Raw genomic sequence first — 17,835 nt, 5'->3', positions numbered from 1 at the left:
CTGATAAAATGAAAATTACCTGTGTCTGTAGAATAGACTCTGAAACTCTTATCCCAGAAGCCACAGACGAGAATATAGCGGTTGTCTGAAGTGATGACAAAGCACTGGGAATGCACTTGAATACTTTGGTCTAAAAGGTCAGTGATTTGCCTCCTGTGCATTCCTGTATTGCTGGCTGTAAGAATAGGGAGGAAAAACAACTATTAAACCCACATGGGCAAAGAAATCCTATAGTGAGGGAGAAGAGGAGACACATTCCCAGTTAAGAGTACTTGATCCTTAATTTTAAGTATAATAATTGAAAAACCAAGTAGGAAAACATATCCAATTACTGGAAAAATGTGGGTAGCTAAATTCAATATCTCAGTTAAAAAGTTTTGCTTAGAGGAAAGAGAGAATAACATACTACAATTTAAAAATAGAACACAATTCACAGAACATGCTTTCTAGCTCTTGGGCAGAACCAAAGTAGATTACAATCTCCAGATTGCATCACAGTTAGGTTTGTGTTCCTGACAATCTCATTACATTTATTGTCATGAGAATGGTTCATGTTGTGACAATCTATTACTTTTAACATTTTGTCACAAGGAAGAGATATTAGGATTTAAATGTCATATATTTGAAATATTGTAGCATCTTGTACTACTTTGGCTTTAACGGGTCTTTAATTTGACTAGATGGGAACTCCCATTTCCCCTGTTTACAACTGCACTTGCATGTAAGGAAAGGGTAGAATGACTGTTTATTAAAGATTCCTGTAATTGAAAAAGTCAAAGCACAGCAGACTGCCACTTTCTTACTCCTTATTTAAGCAATAAAACAAGACAGCCTTAGCAGTGTGTTTTCAAAGTGCTACAGAGCACCTGAGATGGGGTTTGTCACAAAGAAAAAGGTCAGACATAGAGCAACACCGAGCACATGGGAAGAGTAATAATCGTCCAGAAATATACCATCGAGTGTGCCATTATCAGAAACGGAATCTTCACTGAGATGCCTTTTTTGGCACTGAGGCCAAACAAATAGAAAGCTTTGTTTCTAGTGATCTAAGGGTTATTTTACCATCATCTCTCCAGTACAAATAAGGATTCTTATGCTGCTAAAGAAATTTGATTGTACCAGAAATCAGAACAAACTTCTGCATCTGATTATTAAGCTTTTCACCATAATTTTCATTTTTTTGAAAAATCAAACATAGAAAAATATTTATATTCTATTCATTGTATGTAATAACTATGTTAATGTGGGTAGTTTAATAGAAAGCTCAGAAAGTAAAATAGAAGGAAAAAAAGTGTTTAAAATACTCTCCAATGCTGTGCTGGGAACCACTGGGGACACAGAGGACTGATGGATCTGCTGCCCTCATGGCACACACAAAATGGCACACATGTACACATACATGTGCAACACTGCAGAAATTCTGCTAATGTCTGTGGACACAACCATTTAAGATTATTGGATAACTGTTTGATAATGGAGGCTTCATAAGCTTTTGGAGATTAATGGGCTAGAAAGCGACAGCAGAAGTAAAAAGGGCAGAATCCTAGTTGGGAATCATTGTTTCCCTCTCCTAACAAAGGGAAGTTGCTGGCAGATGACAAAAGCTTTTATAGATATCAGTGTTATTGTAGAGAGACAGTGTCCACCAACTGCAATCAGGTATCCCATTGCAATGAAGTTTTGTGACACAATTTTTTTTTTTTTAATTCCAAGAAACCTAGCAATGAAAACAAGGTATGTGGTACTTTCTGCACTGGTTACTGCAGTATTTTATTCCACATGAGAGCTGTAAACATGTTTATTCTTGTCAGTATTTATATGACTTTTGTTCTTATGATAGAAACTTTTGCTGAACTTTCTTGGGGGATTGGGGTGATCTCTTGGGAGGACCTCAACAGATTTGGGCATGTACATAATTTTGAATTGAGTGACTACAAAGTACCCATGGGCAAAGGCTGATGCCCCCTCAGCACACACATGAACTATTTTCTAAGCAAGTGCTTACTTGCAATTTAACATTGCCAAGTCCCCCATCCAGCTAAAGTATATTTATCTAGATAAGCAGTCTTCAAACTAGGATATGCATACCCCTGGAGGTATAACACTTCCTAAGGGATACACAGGTTCAGAAGTTAAAACCAGTAAGTTTCTAATTCCTCAACTTTAATATATTCTACTGCTTGAAATTGATTTGCCTGAGAACTCTCCTGTGAGTTTTCCTTTCTTACCTCTTCTTCCTCATGCCCTTCTTCTACTAGATAAAATAAAGACATATTTCCCTTCCACACAGAATCTTACTATGTGCTGTACCCCAGAGTTTAATTTCTTGTCCTCAATAAAGGGACAATTCAAAATACTGAGGTGATACTGAAAAGTGAATGTGTAAGTATCAAATCATTCTGCAAGTCAGGTGGTTTCCAATTTACTACTTTCAATAAAATGGAATGAGGATCCAATCATGCTGCCAATTGGTAGATCATTAAAAATAAGTTTTAAAGATAGACTGTTAAAATTATAGATAATAATAAACCATAAAAATAACTCTTAGTGATAGATCACTATATGAATTGCCACTAACACAGAAAGAGTTCAAAGATTTGAGTGGTACAGTTGAAACAAAGCTCTTTTCCGTCTATTTTCTTAAGTGAGTAATACTGCTCAGACGTTCCAGTTATAAAAACAAGAAAGATAGACTTGATGATGATGAATTTTCAATAAATGTTCATTTTATGTAAATAAACATTTATTAAACTTTATAATATAATTATAATACATTAATATTTGTAATCACTTGATACAGATAAGTTTATTTTAAAAGTTGAGCCTTATGGTCATAAGAAATTTTAAAATTTAAATCGAATACATATGCTTAATTTTGCAAACACATTTTTATGGCTGAAAAGCAAAATAGGGTAATCAGTTTTTTTAAAGTTAACATAAAATTATGTGGGGGAAGTAAAACGAAAACATAAAATTCAAGATAAAAAAGTAACAATGTGAAATTTCCATATATTAATGGGTTTTCAATGTATTTTTTAGAAACAGAAAATACTGAGTATCAATTCACTCTGATATTTAGATTCTACTGTACATATTAAAATTTTGTTTACTTATAACATTATAAAATCTTGTTTACTGAGTATCAATTCATGTGTCTTTATTGTAGCATGATTTATAATCCATTGGGTATATACCAAGTAATGGGATCACTGGGTCAAATGGTATTTCTAGTTCTAGATCCTTGAGGAATCGCCACACTGTTTTCCACAATGGTTGAACTAGTTTACAGTCCCACCAACAGTGTAAAAGTGTTCCTATTTCTCCACATCCTCTCCAGCACCTGTTGTTTCCTGACTTTTTAATGATCGCCATTCTAACTGGTGTGAGATGGTATCTCATTGTGGTTTTGATTTGCATTTCTCTGATGGCCAGTGATGATGAGCATTTTTTCATGTGTCTATTGGCTGCATAAATGTCTTCTTTTGAGAAGTGTCTGTTCATATCCTTCACCCACTTTTTAATGGGGTTTTTTCTTGTAAATTTATTTGAGTTCTTTGTAGATTCTGGATATTAGCCCTTTGTCAGATAAGTAGATTGCAAAAATTTTCTCCCATTCTGTAGGTTGCCTGTTCATGCTGATGTAGTTTCTTTTGCTGTGCAGAAGCTCTTTAGTTTAATTAGATCCCATTTGTCAGTTTTGGCTTTTGATGCCATTGCTTTTGGTGTTTTAGACATGGAGTCCTTGCCCATACCTATGTCCTGAATGGTATTGCCTAGGTTTTCTTCTAGGGTTTTATGGTTTTAGGTCTAACATTTCTTGTTTTTGTCAGGTTTGTCAAAGATCAGATGGTTGTAGATGTGTGGTATTATTTCTGAGGCCTCTGTTCTGTTCCATTGGTCTATATCTCTGTTTTGGTACCAGTACTATGCTGTTTTGGTTACTGTAGCCTTATAGTATAGTTCAAAGTCAGGTAGCATGATGCCTCCAGCTTTGTTCTTTTGGCTTAGGATTGTCTTGGCAATGCGGGCTCTTTTTTGGTTTCATATGAACTTTAAAGTAGTTTTTTCCAATTCTGTGAAGAAAGTCATTGGTAGTTTGATGGGGATGGCATTGAATCTATAAATTACCTTGGGTAGTATGGCCATTTTCATGATATTGATTTTTTCCTATCCAAGAACATGGAATGTTCTTCCATTTGTTTGTGTCCTCTTTTATTTCACTGAGCAGTGGTTTGTAGTTCTCCTTGAAGAGGTCCTTCACATCCCTTGTAAGTTGGATTCCTAGGTATTTTATTCTCTTTGAAGCAATTGTGAATGGGAGTTCACTCATGATTTGGCTCTCTGTTTGTTATTGGTGTATAAGAATGCTTGTGATTTTTGCACATTGATTTTGGAGGATACATGGTGTTAAAGAATTCTTTCAGCAGGTAGAAGTGTAAAGTCTGTTGACCATTGATCTAGGGCAGGGACAGCAAAACTGGGGCCAAAGGCTGAATCCTGCCCATGACTGGTTTTGTATATGTAGTTTTATTAGAAAAGAGCTATGTTTATTCATTTGTATTTTATTTATGGTGGCTTTTGTGCTATACTGGTAGAGTTAAGAACAGCTTGAGTTTCCCTTATCTAAAACACTCGGGACCAGAAGTGTTTTAGAATTCAGATTTTTTTTTTTTTTCAGATTTTGGAATATTTTCATATATTGAGATATCTTGGGGATGACAGGCAAGTCTAAACACAAAATTAATTTGTGTTTCATATGGACCTGATATATATATATGAGATATATATATAAAATATATATGAGATATATATATAATATATATGAGATATATATAATATATATGAGATATATATATAATATATATAGATATACATGAGATATATATATGAGAGAGATATATATGGCCTGAAGGTAATTTTATATAATATTTTAAATAATTTTGTGCCTGACATAAAGTTTGGACTGTGTTTTGAATGTGACCTGTCACGTAAGGTCAGGTGTGGAATTTTCCACTTGTGGTGTCATGTTGGTCTTAAAAAAGTTTCAGAGTTTGGAGCATTTGGGGCTTGGGATTTGTAGATTAGAGGGACTCAACCTAAAATATTTACTCTCTGGCCCTTTACTGAAAAAGTTTACCCATGCTTACCCTAAAGGGTTACAACAATTGCTGAATTCATTTAATTAGACTTGATAGCGTAGGATATTCGTTGTCAAGGTGCAAAGAAAATGATGGGTCTAAAATTCAGAAATAATGCTTTAAATGACTCAGCAAATGGGCTTTATTATTTTCCTGACTTTTAAACTACCCAAGTGAGCATTTTAGTTTTTTTAATATATAGCAAATCATATCTACTCAAAACAAAACAAGATTTAAGAACCAGAGTGGTATTTATCCTTCATATAGATAATTACATATTAGATTTCTGTTCGTACTTGGGGAAATGATAAATGAATTGGTTTAGAGCTTAAGGTTATTTTTATTCATCCTGATAGTCTATCTGCTAATGGTAGCCATTTAGCTCTCCATTGAAACAATGGCTTTTAAAGACAAAAATCGTAACTATATATAGGGAACATCTTGGATTTTAAAATAATAAACCTGCTCATTCATATGCTTTCTTTAAAAACATTAAAATTCTAACAAATTTATTTATGCCTGGAAAATTTGACAAAATTGCAAGCCAAATATCTATGCCAATAGCATTACCCCACAGATAGGCAAGTAAGTTTTTATTCTAAAAGTTATTAAATAACATCTTTAAAATCGAGGCTTAACATTCTTAGTGATGCCACATTTGAAATCCCCACACATAAGGATGAAAAATACTAAACTAGAGATTTCAACTAATCTACTCAAAAAGCATAACAGCAATTAAATATTCTAAGTCATCTGCTGCAGATGCTCATTTCATCCCAATGGCTCTTTCTGGTCGCCTCCCTATTTTTTTCTCCCCTGAACAAATTTAACCTCCAATGGCAATTTATTGGGCTGTAGGACCCTAGGAAAATGAATACAAATATCTTAACACTACCATTGGCTGGGCAATATATTTCCACTTTGAAACTGCTCTGCAATTGCACATTAATCCCCTCAGACTGAACAGAGGGTCTAGGAAGAAAGGATTGATCTCCTTTAATGATGAAACCCTGGCACTACAGTTTTATTTTTCATAACACAGTGCTGCTAAGAACCCCACTGTTATTATGAAAATTTTCCCAGCAAAGGAGCTCCATCACATTACCGGGGCACCAATTCATCATAACGTGCCTCGCTCCTGCTCATCAACAAGTCTGAGTGATGAAAAGATCCAATATTATCCTGACAGTACTTCATGCGCATTCTCAATCACACATTATTACAGCATCCATATTAATTTTCAGTGACACGCGTCCTAGGCCTGTTCAAATTAGGCAAACCAACGAGGGGGAGTTGATGAAATACCAGCATAGCCACAGCTCATTGCATTCCAATTTGCATGCAAATGGTTTATCAGGAAAATTCCATTCCCAGCAACCAGCAAGTGAAAAACAACTGTAATCTACACTTCAGGGCCACCATACACAGCTTAATGAATCGCAAAGAGAGAAGGAAGTGACAGACCTATGAGAGGATCGATTTCCACTGGCAGCTGGTATGGCTGGTCTTGTACAGCACCTTGATGAGCTGGAATTCACAAAAGATAAAGAAAAAAGGCATTATTTTTTATATACTAAACTACATAAAAATGCGTAAGTCAAACCTTATGTAGAATTGTTTCCAACCTCTAAATCTTTCATGCAGTTTTGTGAAATTTAAAGAACAAAAATCCCGGTGCTTTTGTGGCTAGCTTATTAAACATTTATTTTAGATTAGTGCCGCTCTGAACATGTGCCATCAGCAGTGGCTCCAGTCCTAGGCCATAAGCTATAGCAGATGCTTGACTGGCAACCTCTGATGCTGCAACAAAACAAAATTAAGTGGTAAAGCGCACTGAAAACAAAATGTGACAACCATCTGCTGACTGTAGCAAGTACTATTTTTTTTGTTATTTCTTAAAAAGGCAGTTTTGAATGCTGCAGCACAAAGGAGCCACAAAAATGTCAATTTATGATGGAGAAAGGGAAAGCTCTAAGTCAGGGAACATTTAGTGTTTCATCCATCACTTAAAATCAATCAATTGAAAGTTTGAATAAAAATAAAGAAAGCTATCCGCAGATAAATGTTTTAGTTAAATGCATTTGGCTGAAATATTTTCTTAAAGATTGGATTGAGGGTTTAAAAAGAAGTTTTATTAATATTTAATATTTCCATGGTTTCAATTTAAAAATACTCTGAGAAGGAGATGAATAACAAAAATCAATCTATCCTAAGAATACTTTGTTCAGTTCTCAAAATGGTTTTAAAGATTCAGGCGTATTTATTTTATAATTGAAGAGAGGTTTTGCAGGCTGTTTCCCTGTGAAAGGGAGAAGGACTTTTGGTAGAGAGGAAGTATGTTAGGAATCAGAAACTACCTGATGCAGCCTTGTGCAAATCATAAACCCTAAAACAGGGTTCAGAATAGATAATCTTTTCAGCTTCATAGTTCTGATAGTTAAATTCTGGGCCCTTTTCCAAACTATTTTCCCCAAACGACTCAGCCATTTGCCCTGCTCAGTATCTACTTTTTATAGACTCACAAGCATTCACATTATTGCTTGGCTGGTATTAGAGCTCTGCTTAATGCCACTGATACCGGTGGGTTAAGGGAGGTCCCCAAACACCAGTGGGACCTCAACCCTGGCTGGTGACCAGGTTCTTGACACTGTGGTGAGAAGAAACTCAAGGACAAGTCAGAAAATAGTGAAAGTATGGAGATTTATTGCAAAGCAAAAAGTACACACTCAAAAGGGGAGTGTGGGTGTTCTCAAAAGACAGCTGTGGACAAGGAGCATTGGGGTTCCTGTCTTTATGGGTTTCTTTAACCAAGGGGTGGAATGTTCATGAAGATTCCTGGAAAAAGGTGGCGATTTCTCAGAACTGTGGTGCCATCCGTTTTTACACCAAATATGAGTGCCCTGGAACTGTCATGGCACTGGTGCGTGTGTGACTTGTATGTTAATGAGCATATAATGAGGTCCTGTGTGAAACCTAGATCAAATTCAGCACCATGTTGGGTCCAGACAGTCTCAGCCAGCGTGTCCTGCACCCTGGTTTTTCAGGGTCTTCTCACCTCCCAGCTTCTACAGCTATTTCAACAGTTTCCTTTTGATAGTCAAGAAACTGCTACCTGGAATTTTCTATTCTCCTGTGATTACCCTGTATTATTCCTGTCTTACCATCAGATTTTAGGAAATCTATCTGTCTTGGAGGTGCTGAAAATAAGTATGGGGTACATTTCAATAAGTTCATTAGCTTATTTTAAACTTACTCTGTTATAGTTTCTCCTGTTAGTAAATACCAACTTTTTAAGAACGTTTGGAAGGTCATTAATACTGATAAAATACCTAAGTACAGTATTGGCACTAGAAATTACAGTATGTATAAGAAACTAAAGTAGCTGAAGAAAAGAAACCACAATGACTCTTTAAAAAAAAAAAAAAAAAAAACCCAAAAGGTATTTGTCTTTGCTGATTACTGGCTATGCTGGCAAAGAAATCACAGGATACTCAGAAGGGAGGACCAGGAAAAATGCACCACAGCCTCTGGTCTACCAAATAGTGCCACTTACTTCCAGCAATACCAGTGTCTATCAAAACTACTACCTTTAGAATTTTTCTCTACTTCTCTGATAATCTGAGATCTTAGAAACATTAAAACCAAACTGTCAGTGAAATGGGTTTAAGGCGGTTTGGTCATTCCTCAAATCCCACTTCTGCCACTGACTGGCTGTATGACTTTGGTCAAGTTATGTAATCTCTATGTTTCAATTTCCTGATCTATAAAATAGGTTAGATGGGTTAGATTGAACCATATGAAATTGCCAATACCTGACTGTTCTGACCTACTAAAAAATGCAATTTCATATGGTTTCAACCTAAGTACAGAACCTACATCCTCAGGTTGTTAAGGAGATTGAGTTAATATACATACAATGATTAAAACACTACTTGAAGAGGCATGAAAGTTTATCTCCTCTAGCCATGTTTGCCAGTGAGGACACTGAGCCCAGGGAGCTCGCCTTATTCTGCATCAAATATGCCCAGTGGCAGAGTTTGAGCCCTGCTTTTCTCACTCAGATTTTATGATCACCTTTCCCCTCTTTCATTAGAGCAGGAAAGTTGGGACCTGGATTCAGCACTGTTCTTTTTGGCCACCAGTTAGAATTTTTTTTTTTTTTTAAGAAGAAGGAAAATCTTAGAAACTAGAAAATGCTCTATAAACATTTGCTGGTGTTGTCCTCTTTTTTGGAGGTTTTCAAGGTCCTCTGAATGAGAAGGGAGCTTAAAGATTATTTCCTAAATCAGACATTACTCAAAGAACTGAAGGGAACCAGCTGTCTAATGAATGAGCTATGGAAATCACAGATCCTCAGAAAAGAAACAGAACCTAAAATTAAAAAAAAAAAAAAAAATATATATATATATATATATGAATTTGATATTTACCAAAGAAAAACTGTCAGGGATTTTTGATGTTTGTTTTAAATCAAGGCATAGTGACAGGTAAAGGTAGCAAGAGATAGAATGAAAGGTTAGATTTATGTAAACATACCTAAAATGAAGCACAGACTTAATATAATAAATGCTTAATATTCTTAGTTGTAGGTGCAGCTCAAATTGGAGATCACATTCTGGAAAGATAACTGCCTGTGGTGTATTCCCATATGTTATCATTTTTTGTATTTTTCTGTTGAAGAGTTGCTGTGTCATATTGTAAAGGCAGTATGTATGGAAAGAGTGAAGACAAACATCTCTAACGACACAGTTACAGACACAATGAAAGCTCACTGAGCAGAAATATAGGCAAGATTCTGCAGAACCTTGCAATGCCCCTAGCTATCTTACAGAAAGGTGAGCTAGGGCTGGGGGAACAGCTAGATGCATCCTAAGTGGTACTCCAGCAGTGGGACTCTACCCTTAAATCACTTTACATATTTATTTATAGAAAAATTGGAAGTGAGGAAGGTAATACCTGACCACTAGGTATTAAGGGAAGCAAGCTTGTTAGTGAGGGACACCAGCTTGCTGGAAAGGCAGAAGCCAGAAGCTTAGTCATCAGTGCTTAAGGTCTTAAATGCTTAGGGTTATCAGTGCTAAAACTTGAAATTAGCTGGAAACCAAGAAGCCCTGTGGCTGAGCCAGCTCAGTTGCCATTGAGCCAGCTCTTCCTAGGCTAAAGTAAAGATGGGGGCAGAGTACAGTCAGGGCTTTCCAGCAGTTGAAAGGTTTGCCCCTCCTCACATGTGATGTCACTCTGTTTAAACTGAAGAAGCTCTCAGGGCTGCCACAAACAGCCACCCAGGATAAGCACCATCAGTGGTGGCCCTGAAGTCACACATGCTGGTGCAAACCTCTAAGGGTAACTGCACAGAGTAGGTAAATCCTCTAGTGTATTTGACAGAACATATCACCAGCACATTTTTCTTCTAAAAAGAGTGTTTAGAGAAACCAAAAAATTATGTTTCTTAAATAAATTATAATATTTAGTCCCAAAGTATAAGTATGTTATTTTCATAAATATTTACTTCTGTAAGAGAAGTTCACTTAAAGAAAAAAGAATAAAAGGACATAATAATAGAGACATTAAATATCTGCCTCCATTTTTACTGTCTCTACCTTTTCTGAAATCTATTTTTTAGTCAAATATTGGCATTTATTTTCATTGTTTCATTTTCAATATACCCAGGAAAATGGCTATATTTAATCAATTCTAATACCAACTACAGATTCTTTGTGGTAGGTATACCTTATTGAGCTTAGTCAATGTACCAAGTTTTTGTTTGAATGTCAATTCTGTTCCCTTGTGAAAGGTGCTGCATTCAATTTGGCACGAGGTCCTTGTTCAAGAACTTGTATTTTTGCAACCATTTCAGGTATTCTAACGAGCAGTGCTTTATGCACACTTTAGAGATTTAATGACAATTTCATGAACTATTAAAATGTATCTTAAATTTGCCTACCTAAAACAACGGCTTGGGGAAAAAGTCTATAATCTCCAGAACGTTAAAAGATTTTCCTTCTTAAAAAAAACAATTCTAACTGGTGGCCAAAAACAACAGTGCTAAATCCAGGTCCCAACTTTCCTGCTCTAATGAGAGAGAATGCATTACAGAGGAGTGGTCATAAAATCTGAGTGAGAAAACCAGGGCTCAAACTCTGCCACCGACTGGGCATATTTGATGCAGAATAAGGCGAGCTCCCTGGGCTCAGTGTCCTCACTGGCAAACATGGCTGGAGTAGATACACTTTCATGCCTTTTTAAATCTGCACTGTTTATGATTCTAATGGCTATTTCAGTTGAGCATGACTGTGTTGAGCATTTAATGGAAGAACAGAAGGTACTTACAGATACGCAGTATTTTGGCTATGTAATTTAAGTGTTCTTTTTTTTTTGTTTGTTTGTTTTCTATTATCCTCAACAAATACTAGCAATACTACTATGCCAAGCACAAAAAGATACAGTTTCTGGCACATAATAGACAATCGTAAGTGTTTACTGTGGCTGGACATAGTGGCTCATGCCTGTAATCCCAACACTTTAAGAGGCTGAGGCAGGAGGACTGCTTGAGGCCAGGAGTTCAAGACCAGCCTGAGCAACAGAGCAAGCCCATCTCTATCAAAAGTTAAAAAAAATTAGCCAGGCATGGAGCTACGTGCCTGTAGTCCTAGCTAATTAGGAGGCTGAGGCAGGAGGATCGCTTGTGCCCAGGAGTTCAAGGCTACAGTGAGCTATGATCACACCACTGCACTCCAGCCTGAGTGACAGAGCATGGCCTTGTCTCTAAAAACAAACAAAAATTTGTAAACACCCAAGTGTTTATTGAGTAAAATGAATCAATAAAAAAGAGAAACATTTGATAAATGAATATATACTGTTTATGGACACAATATAGAATATCATTATATTAAAATATTATATTAGAAACAATATTTATCTCCAAGGATAAAGATAAAACCACCAGAAGCTAAAAAATAGTTTATGTTTTTAACATTTGTATTATATGCCTCACGTGGGCTTTTTTAAGGCTTTCAAACTATTAAACAATTTGATTCAGACTAATGCTTGAAAATTAAAAGCTTAAATGTTGAGATATGATATATTTAAGTGGGTATCATACAATGTTTAGCAGTTACCATGCCTTATAATGGTATTTCTTTACTTACCAGGAAGGTTGTGCCATTTGTTCACCGCAAATAACCTGTTAGCAGTAACTGTGATCACAGCAGGAGTTGCCAAACCAGGCTGGGTGTTGGCTGCCACGTGAGTAACAGGGGAGTTGGAGGGAAACTTGAGGACCATGATAACATCCTGCTGGGCTTTGTCTGTGAACATCAATGGACTCTGCAGGAGGAGATACTGTTGAGTGGGCATGACAAGACCCAAATATACAAGAAGGAAAAGACAAAGAAAGACAAGAAAGAGAGGGGGTGCAGGAAAAGAAGAGGAAGACCATATTAACATGAGTTGTAAGTGGAAGCACAGTGAGCAGAAAGGCTTGTAGAAATAGCAGTCATGATCTGACTGTTATTCATGTATGTCATTAGTTGGAATTTTGGGGGATTGAAGCAGAATACATTAACAGAAACACTTTAAAATTTATAAATTTTATGCGCTCCCTTTCCCTCCCCACTGCCATGAAAAACTAAAAGAATGATTTGATTTAGATTCTACATAGGCAAAGTGCTGGGGATTGCATTAAAGCATTCTGGTTGCTATCATGTGTCACATAATGATCTTTTAGCACTAAAAAAACAGTAAGAATGGACAATAGGCATAAAAGCAAGCCAAGGTAATTTCCAAAGATCATCAAAAGTTGTGTTGAGTTAGCAGGAAGATTTTGACAACTATAAAGAGATAAGGAGGCCGGGCGCGGTGGCTCAAGCCTGTAATCCCAGCACTTTGGGAGGCCGAGATGGGCGGATCACGAGGTCAGGAGATCGAGACCATCCTGGCTAACACGGTGAAACCCCGTCTCTACTAAGAAATACAAAAAATAGCCGGGCGAGGTGGCGGGCGCCTGTAGTCCCAGCTACTCGGGAGGCTGAGGCCGGAGAATGGCGTGAACCCGGGAGGCGGAGCTTGCAGTGAGCTGAGATCCGGCCACTGCACTCCAGCCTGGGCTACAGAGCGAGACTCCGTCTCAAAAAAAAAAAAGAGATAAGGAAAACAAATACATTTATAAACAATAGTTAGACTACATGCATATATTATTACAGTAGAAAAATAACTTATGAACATAATATACAAACTTAATTATAAAGGTGTTTGAAAGCAATGCATAATTAAATGTACTTATAAAAACAATATATTTATATAGTGTACCAAATCACAAACACTGCCTATTGTAATGCAACTGCTACTGCTTTCTGCTGTAGCTAGGAATAAAGAGAAATACCCAGGTGTTCCTCTTCCCTGTTGGTTAAAAAACAAACAAAACTAAAGCTCAAGACTTTTTTGATTTCTCCTTTGAAAAACAGAGAGTAATTGAAAATGTTAAATGAAACACTGTCTGTTCTAATAACCAGCAACCAAATAAATCTTGAAGACTACTAAGGATTTGGAACATTCTTACAACCCATATGTCATAATCCAAGACACATATAACACTGCTCTGATTTATTGGTTTTATTTATACTTTGTGGTGGTGTGCTATCATACAGTAATTGCACTGTACATTTTCAGCAATTCTCTCCTACCATGTCTGTTTTCTAATAGCTGATTAGGATCATTCAGAATTGAAACACTTTGATGAAATGCTTCTGGCTGCTTTCCTTCTGCCATATTTCAAAACACCAGGTATATGTAAATGTGGAGGCACATATATTTAACACATATTTATTCAGAACTGGTAATAAAAAATTAAATACATTTGCATTTTTATTATCAGTCCTTTTAAAAAAGTTATTAAGAGTACTTAGAAAAACATATTGCACTAAGAATTCCTATTTGCACTCTTTGCATAAAGGTGTAAATAAAGGCAACTAATAAGCTACCCGGACACCCTTCTGAGCAAGTGGCTAAAAGCCAATCAATATTATGAGTTAATCCTCCCTGGATGCTCATTCAATTAAAGGTGTCAGTAATGCCTCATCTGATGTGGCCTCAATTAAATCCAACTATCTGATGGTGTGAAAACACAAGGGGATACAGCAACAGCAGCAAAACCAGACAAATAGGCAGCCTTCGTGTGCCTGCTAATTACTACACCTGGTGTATATTATGGCTCATGCACTTAACGCAGCACGAGATGGCTTTAATTTCTGCTGTATTCGTGTGTGTGTGTGTGTGTGTGTGTGTGTGTGTGTGTGTGTGTGTGGTGGGGTGCATTGATGGTTGATGGGGGAGCCCATCTGAGTACTACTAAAAACAGTTAATAAACATGTGGCCTTTGATTTTTAAAACCGTAGTATCACTAGTTTTGTCACACAAAGAACCTTTTATATGGTTTTTAAGGAATTCTGTGAAATTAGGTAAAAATGAGAAACAAGGAGCAACATGAAGGAAAATATCCCATAAGCTAATTTTAAAGAAGTCCTGGGAAAAGAAAATGAACATCATTTCCAAGTACCAAGTCTTATTTTTCAATTATGTAGTTTTTAAATAATATTTACTAAAGTCAATTTATAAACTCAGAGAAAATCAGAGTACAACATAATCATAAAGGCTCACTGAAAGGAAGTACATACATATTTCTGAGCTTAACAACTCATACTGTAAATATAATTAGGCTGAAATTGAATAATTCCAATGTTTATGCTCTTAAAAAACACACAAAAAATCTCTCATGTGGAGGAAGAATGTCTTGTTTACATAGTGACTCTGGTGGGCCAACTCTAAGCCACACGGCAAGGACAAGCCACTTTCCACAGCAAGCTGCAGACACCATGTCCAAAACTGTCCACTGCCTTCATACAACTATCTGTCCCTCTAGCCTGCTCCTGCACACCCCATCCTGACTACAGCTCCTGATGCAGGCAAGTAGCAGGAAACTCTCTTGGGCGTTTCATCATATCCTTGGCTAAAATGTATGAATGAGAAGCACCAGAAATAAGAAAAGCACACCCCACCCTACTGGGCTACTCTGCAGTGATGGCAGCAGCTGCAGATGAGCAGAGCAACTGGTAAAATAGGGATAAGAGAAACAAAACCTCTTTTAACACTGGGTTCCTCTGTGATCCAAGGCTGGGGTACAAGTAGGAAATTGCTAGCCAGATTTCATCAGTTTTTCCAGATTAAGTATACGTTTATCGACAACTCTGTTTTCTTTTTAAAATGCCTTTTTTCCCCATGCACAATATGCACCAAGCAAAAAACACAGTTTCTGCAAGTCTGAAGAGGAGTTCGGGTATTCAGTTCAGAGGATAAAGGTAATAGAAAAGACGGCTTCCCATCCTTACATAAGCATGAGCCTTCCCAGACTTCTCACCCTCAGGATAGCAAAGCTGCTCTGCCTGTATGAGCCAATAAGCCTCTGCCATGGAGGATGGCTGGGCAGTGACCCCGGCAGAAAGTCAATGGAGCAGGGGAGGTGCTTCCATTTGCCAGCACCAATGCAGCCTCAGTCTCAATGGCAAGCTATTACTAAAGCTAATTCCAAACACAAACATAAATCATTCTTACTATTTTTATGGCACTATCTTCCATTGTTCTTGCTAAATGTTCGCTCTCTGTGTAGTCTTCTGCCCACTAAAATCACTTTTTATGTTCATCTAAATCTGATTTTACTGATTTAAAAACATGTAGGGGAAAGAGTGATGCAAACAATTTTTAAAATGTGTATAGCTTATGATGGCCAATTCATATTGCTAGACAAAGAAGGACAAAAAGTCTTGGAAGAAGAAGGAAAATGACAAAGAGCACTGAGGGAAAAAAGACACAGAAGAAGGTGATGTGGGAAGAGAAAGGAAAAAAAGAAGAAAAAAGAGCCAGAGGTAGCAGGGCCTCCTCTCTATTTCTTACTTTCTTCACTGCTACTCTTTCCTTCCCAGTATTTATCAAAATTCTGCTATCTCTATGCCACAACATGGAATTTGACTTTATATAATTGTTCATTATATTTACAGGAACAGACGTTGTAGTCTCTATTCTTAATTTAAAACAGCAAAGAGCAACTTCTTTTTATGAGGGACAATTGAAAAACAGTATCAATAGTCTATTCCTTAAAAATTATGTTAATCATGCACTTCAATTTGTTACTGTGCCTTTTTTTTTTTTTTTCTCATTGAAGAATTTTCCCCCTAAAATTTCGGGAACTATAAAGGTAAAATGGCCACATTATTTTGTAGCTCAAGTCTATTTCCCTACCCATGATTCTGGGCTGACTTTTGACTTGCTTTGACCAATAAAATGTGGCATAAATGATGTGCAAGTTCAAAAGCAAGCCTCAAGAAGTCTGGCCACTTCTGTCTCCATTCTCATGGGACTGCTCCTACCATGGGAGTGGCCTGGTCTAGCTTCCTTAAGGATGAAAGGCCACATAGAAGGAGAAGCTGGCTACATCAGCCCACCCCCGAGAAGTGTGTGAGTGAGCTGAGGTGAAAAGAGCGGAAAAGATTTTTATCTAACCCTCAGAATCATGAGAAATAAAATACATTATTGTTTTAAGCCACTACGTTTTTGGTGGTTTGTTATACCAAGCCATCATTTTCCCCCCATTGTGGTCCCTGACCTTCAGTAACAGTATCTTATGTATTAGAATTTGTTTTAAAATTCCCAAACTGAAAAATATATTAGAATGTAGAGAATAAACACAACAGCAAAACTAATCTAGAAACTCAGAGGATCAAACCAGAAAAGTCTTCAACCCTATGTCTAGAGTCCTTTATCCTACAGGGAGGATTCATGACAATTATGGACCTTTCAATTTTGTAACACAAGACACCAACTGATGAAATACACTGGAGCAATATTTACCTTCTCAAAGACTCCAGGAGACAATGCAATAACATCTGCTGCTTGTTAGCAGGTTAACAAATATTGTATAAAAAAACAAACCCACATGTGGTGGAGAAACTCAAGCACAATGAAAGACTGTTATGAATATCAAGCATGATCTGAAGGAGAGGCAAGAAATGAGGAGAGTAAAAATAGCACTTACCACTTGCATGGCAGAACCTCTGGGAGGATGGGGCTCTATGAGTAGTTGAGAAGGAGTCTGTCCAAAACTTCGGATTTGAGCTTCAATAGCCTGAAAAGGGCAGGGGCAAGTCTGAGTGTTAAGAGGTGCTAATTACAGGCAATAGAACCCCAACTGTCACCTGAAAATATCATTCCATACTCTGGCTTGTTTCATGTTGAAAATCAACCTGTGTTTTCACAGTGGGGCTAACCACCTGGCAAGGGCACTGAGGGTGAGGTCATCGTTTAGAACCGTGGAAGCTGTTCCTATAAAACTCTGCAAAACTTTCTCATCTTGTTCAGTGATATGAAACAGAAACCAGCTATTACAATCAGAAATTGTCCTTTTTGGCTTCATCTCTGTTTTCTTGCATTTGGTTTTCCTGCTTGCATCATCCCCAATGATGAAAAGCTAATCTTTTACAGGTATAGAGAAAAACGATTGCTTCTTTGATTCTAGGTCCCATTTCATCCTGGGGAGTAAAAAGGAGGAAAAAAGAAACATAGCACCTGTGAAACTGGCTTGATGCTATATTAATTTTGCCATAGGAAGAGCATTATTGTTGACAGTCTCTTTGAAGTTAAATAACTAAAT

At 37.0% G+C, this 17,835-nt stretch overlaps 1 protein-coding gene across 5 annotated transcripts in view; it reads right to left on the bottom strand.

Moving 5' to 3' along the window:
- LRBA (LPS responsive beige-like anchor protein) overlaps window positions 1-17,835 on the bottom strand; it is a 766,866-nt gene that overhangs the window by 43,721 nt on the left and 705,310 nt on the right. For 4 of the 5 annotated variants that reach the window (XM_031663999.1, XM_031664001.1, XM_031664000.1 and 1 more), the window contains 4 exons: window positions 17,221-17,310; window positions 12,287-12,479; window positions 6,603-6,665; window positions 20-175 (listed from right to left, as the gene is read on the bottom strand). In XM_031663999.1, the coding sequence (XP_031519859.1) occupies window positions 20-175; window positions 6,603-6,665; window positions 12,287-12,479; window positions 17,221-17,310 (502 nt within the window). The remainder of the gene's footprint in view (window positions 1-19; window positions 176-6,602; window positions 6,666-12,286; window positions 12,480-17,220; window positions 17,311-17,835) is intronic. The other variant, XM_031664002.1, reaches the window with a different exon arrangement.

The sequence above is a fragment of the Papio anubis genome, chromosome 3 (assembly GCF_008728515.1).
Source record: "Papio anubis isolate 15944 chromosome 3, Panubis1.0, whole genome shotgun sequence".
Lineage (NCBI taxonomy): Eukaryota > Metazoa > Chordata > Mammalia > Primates > Cercopithecidae > Papio > Papio anubis.
Note: the sequence above shows the minus strand (reverse complement) of the source record. Positions and strands in the feature narration are given on the sequence as shown.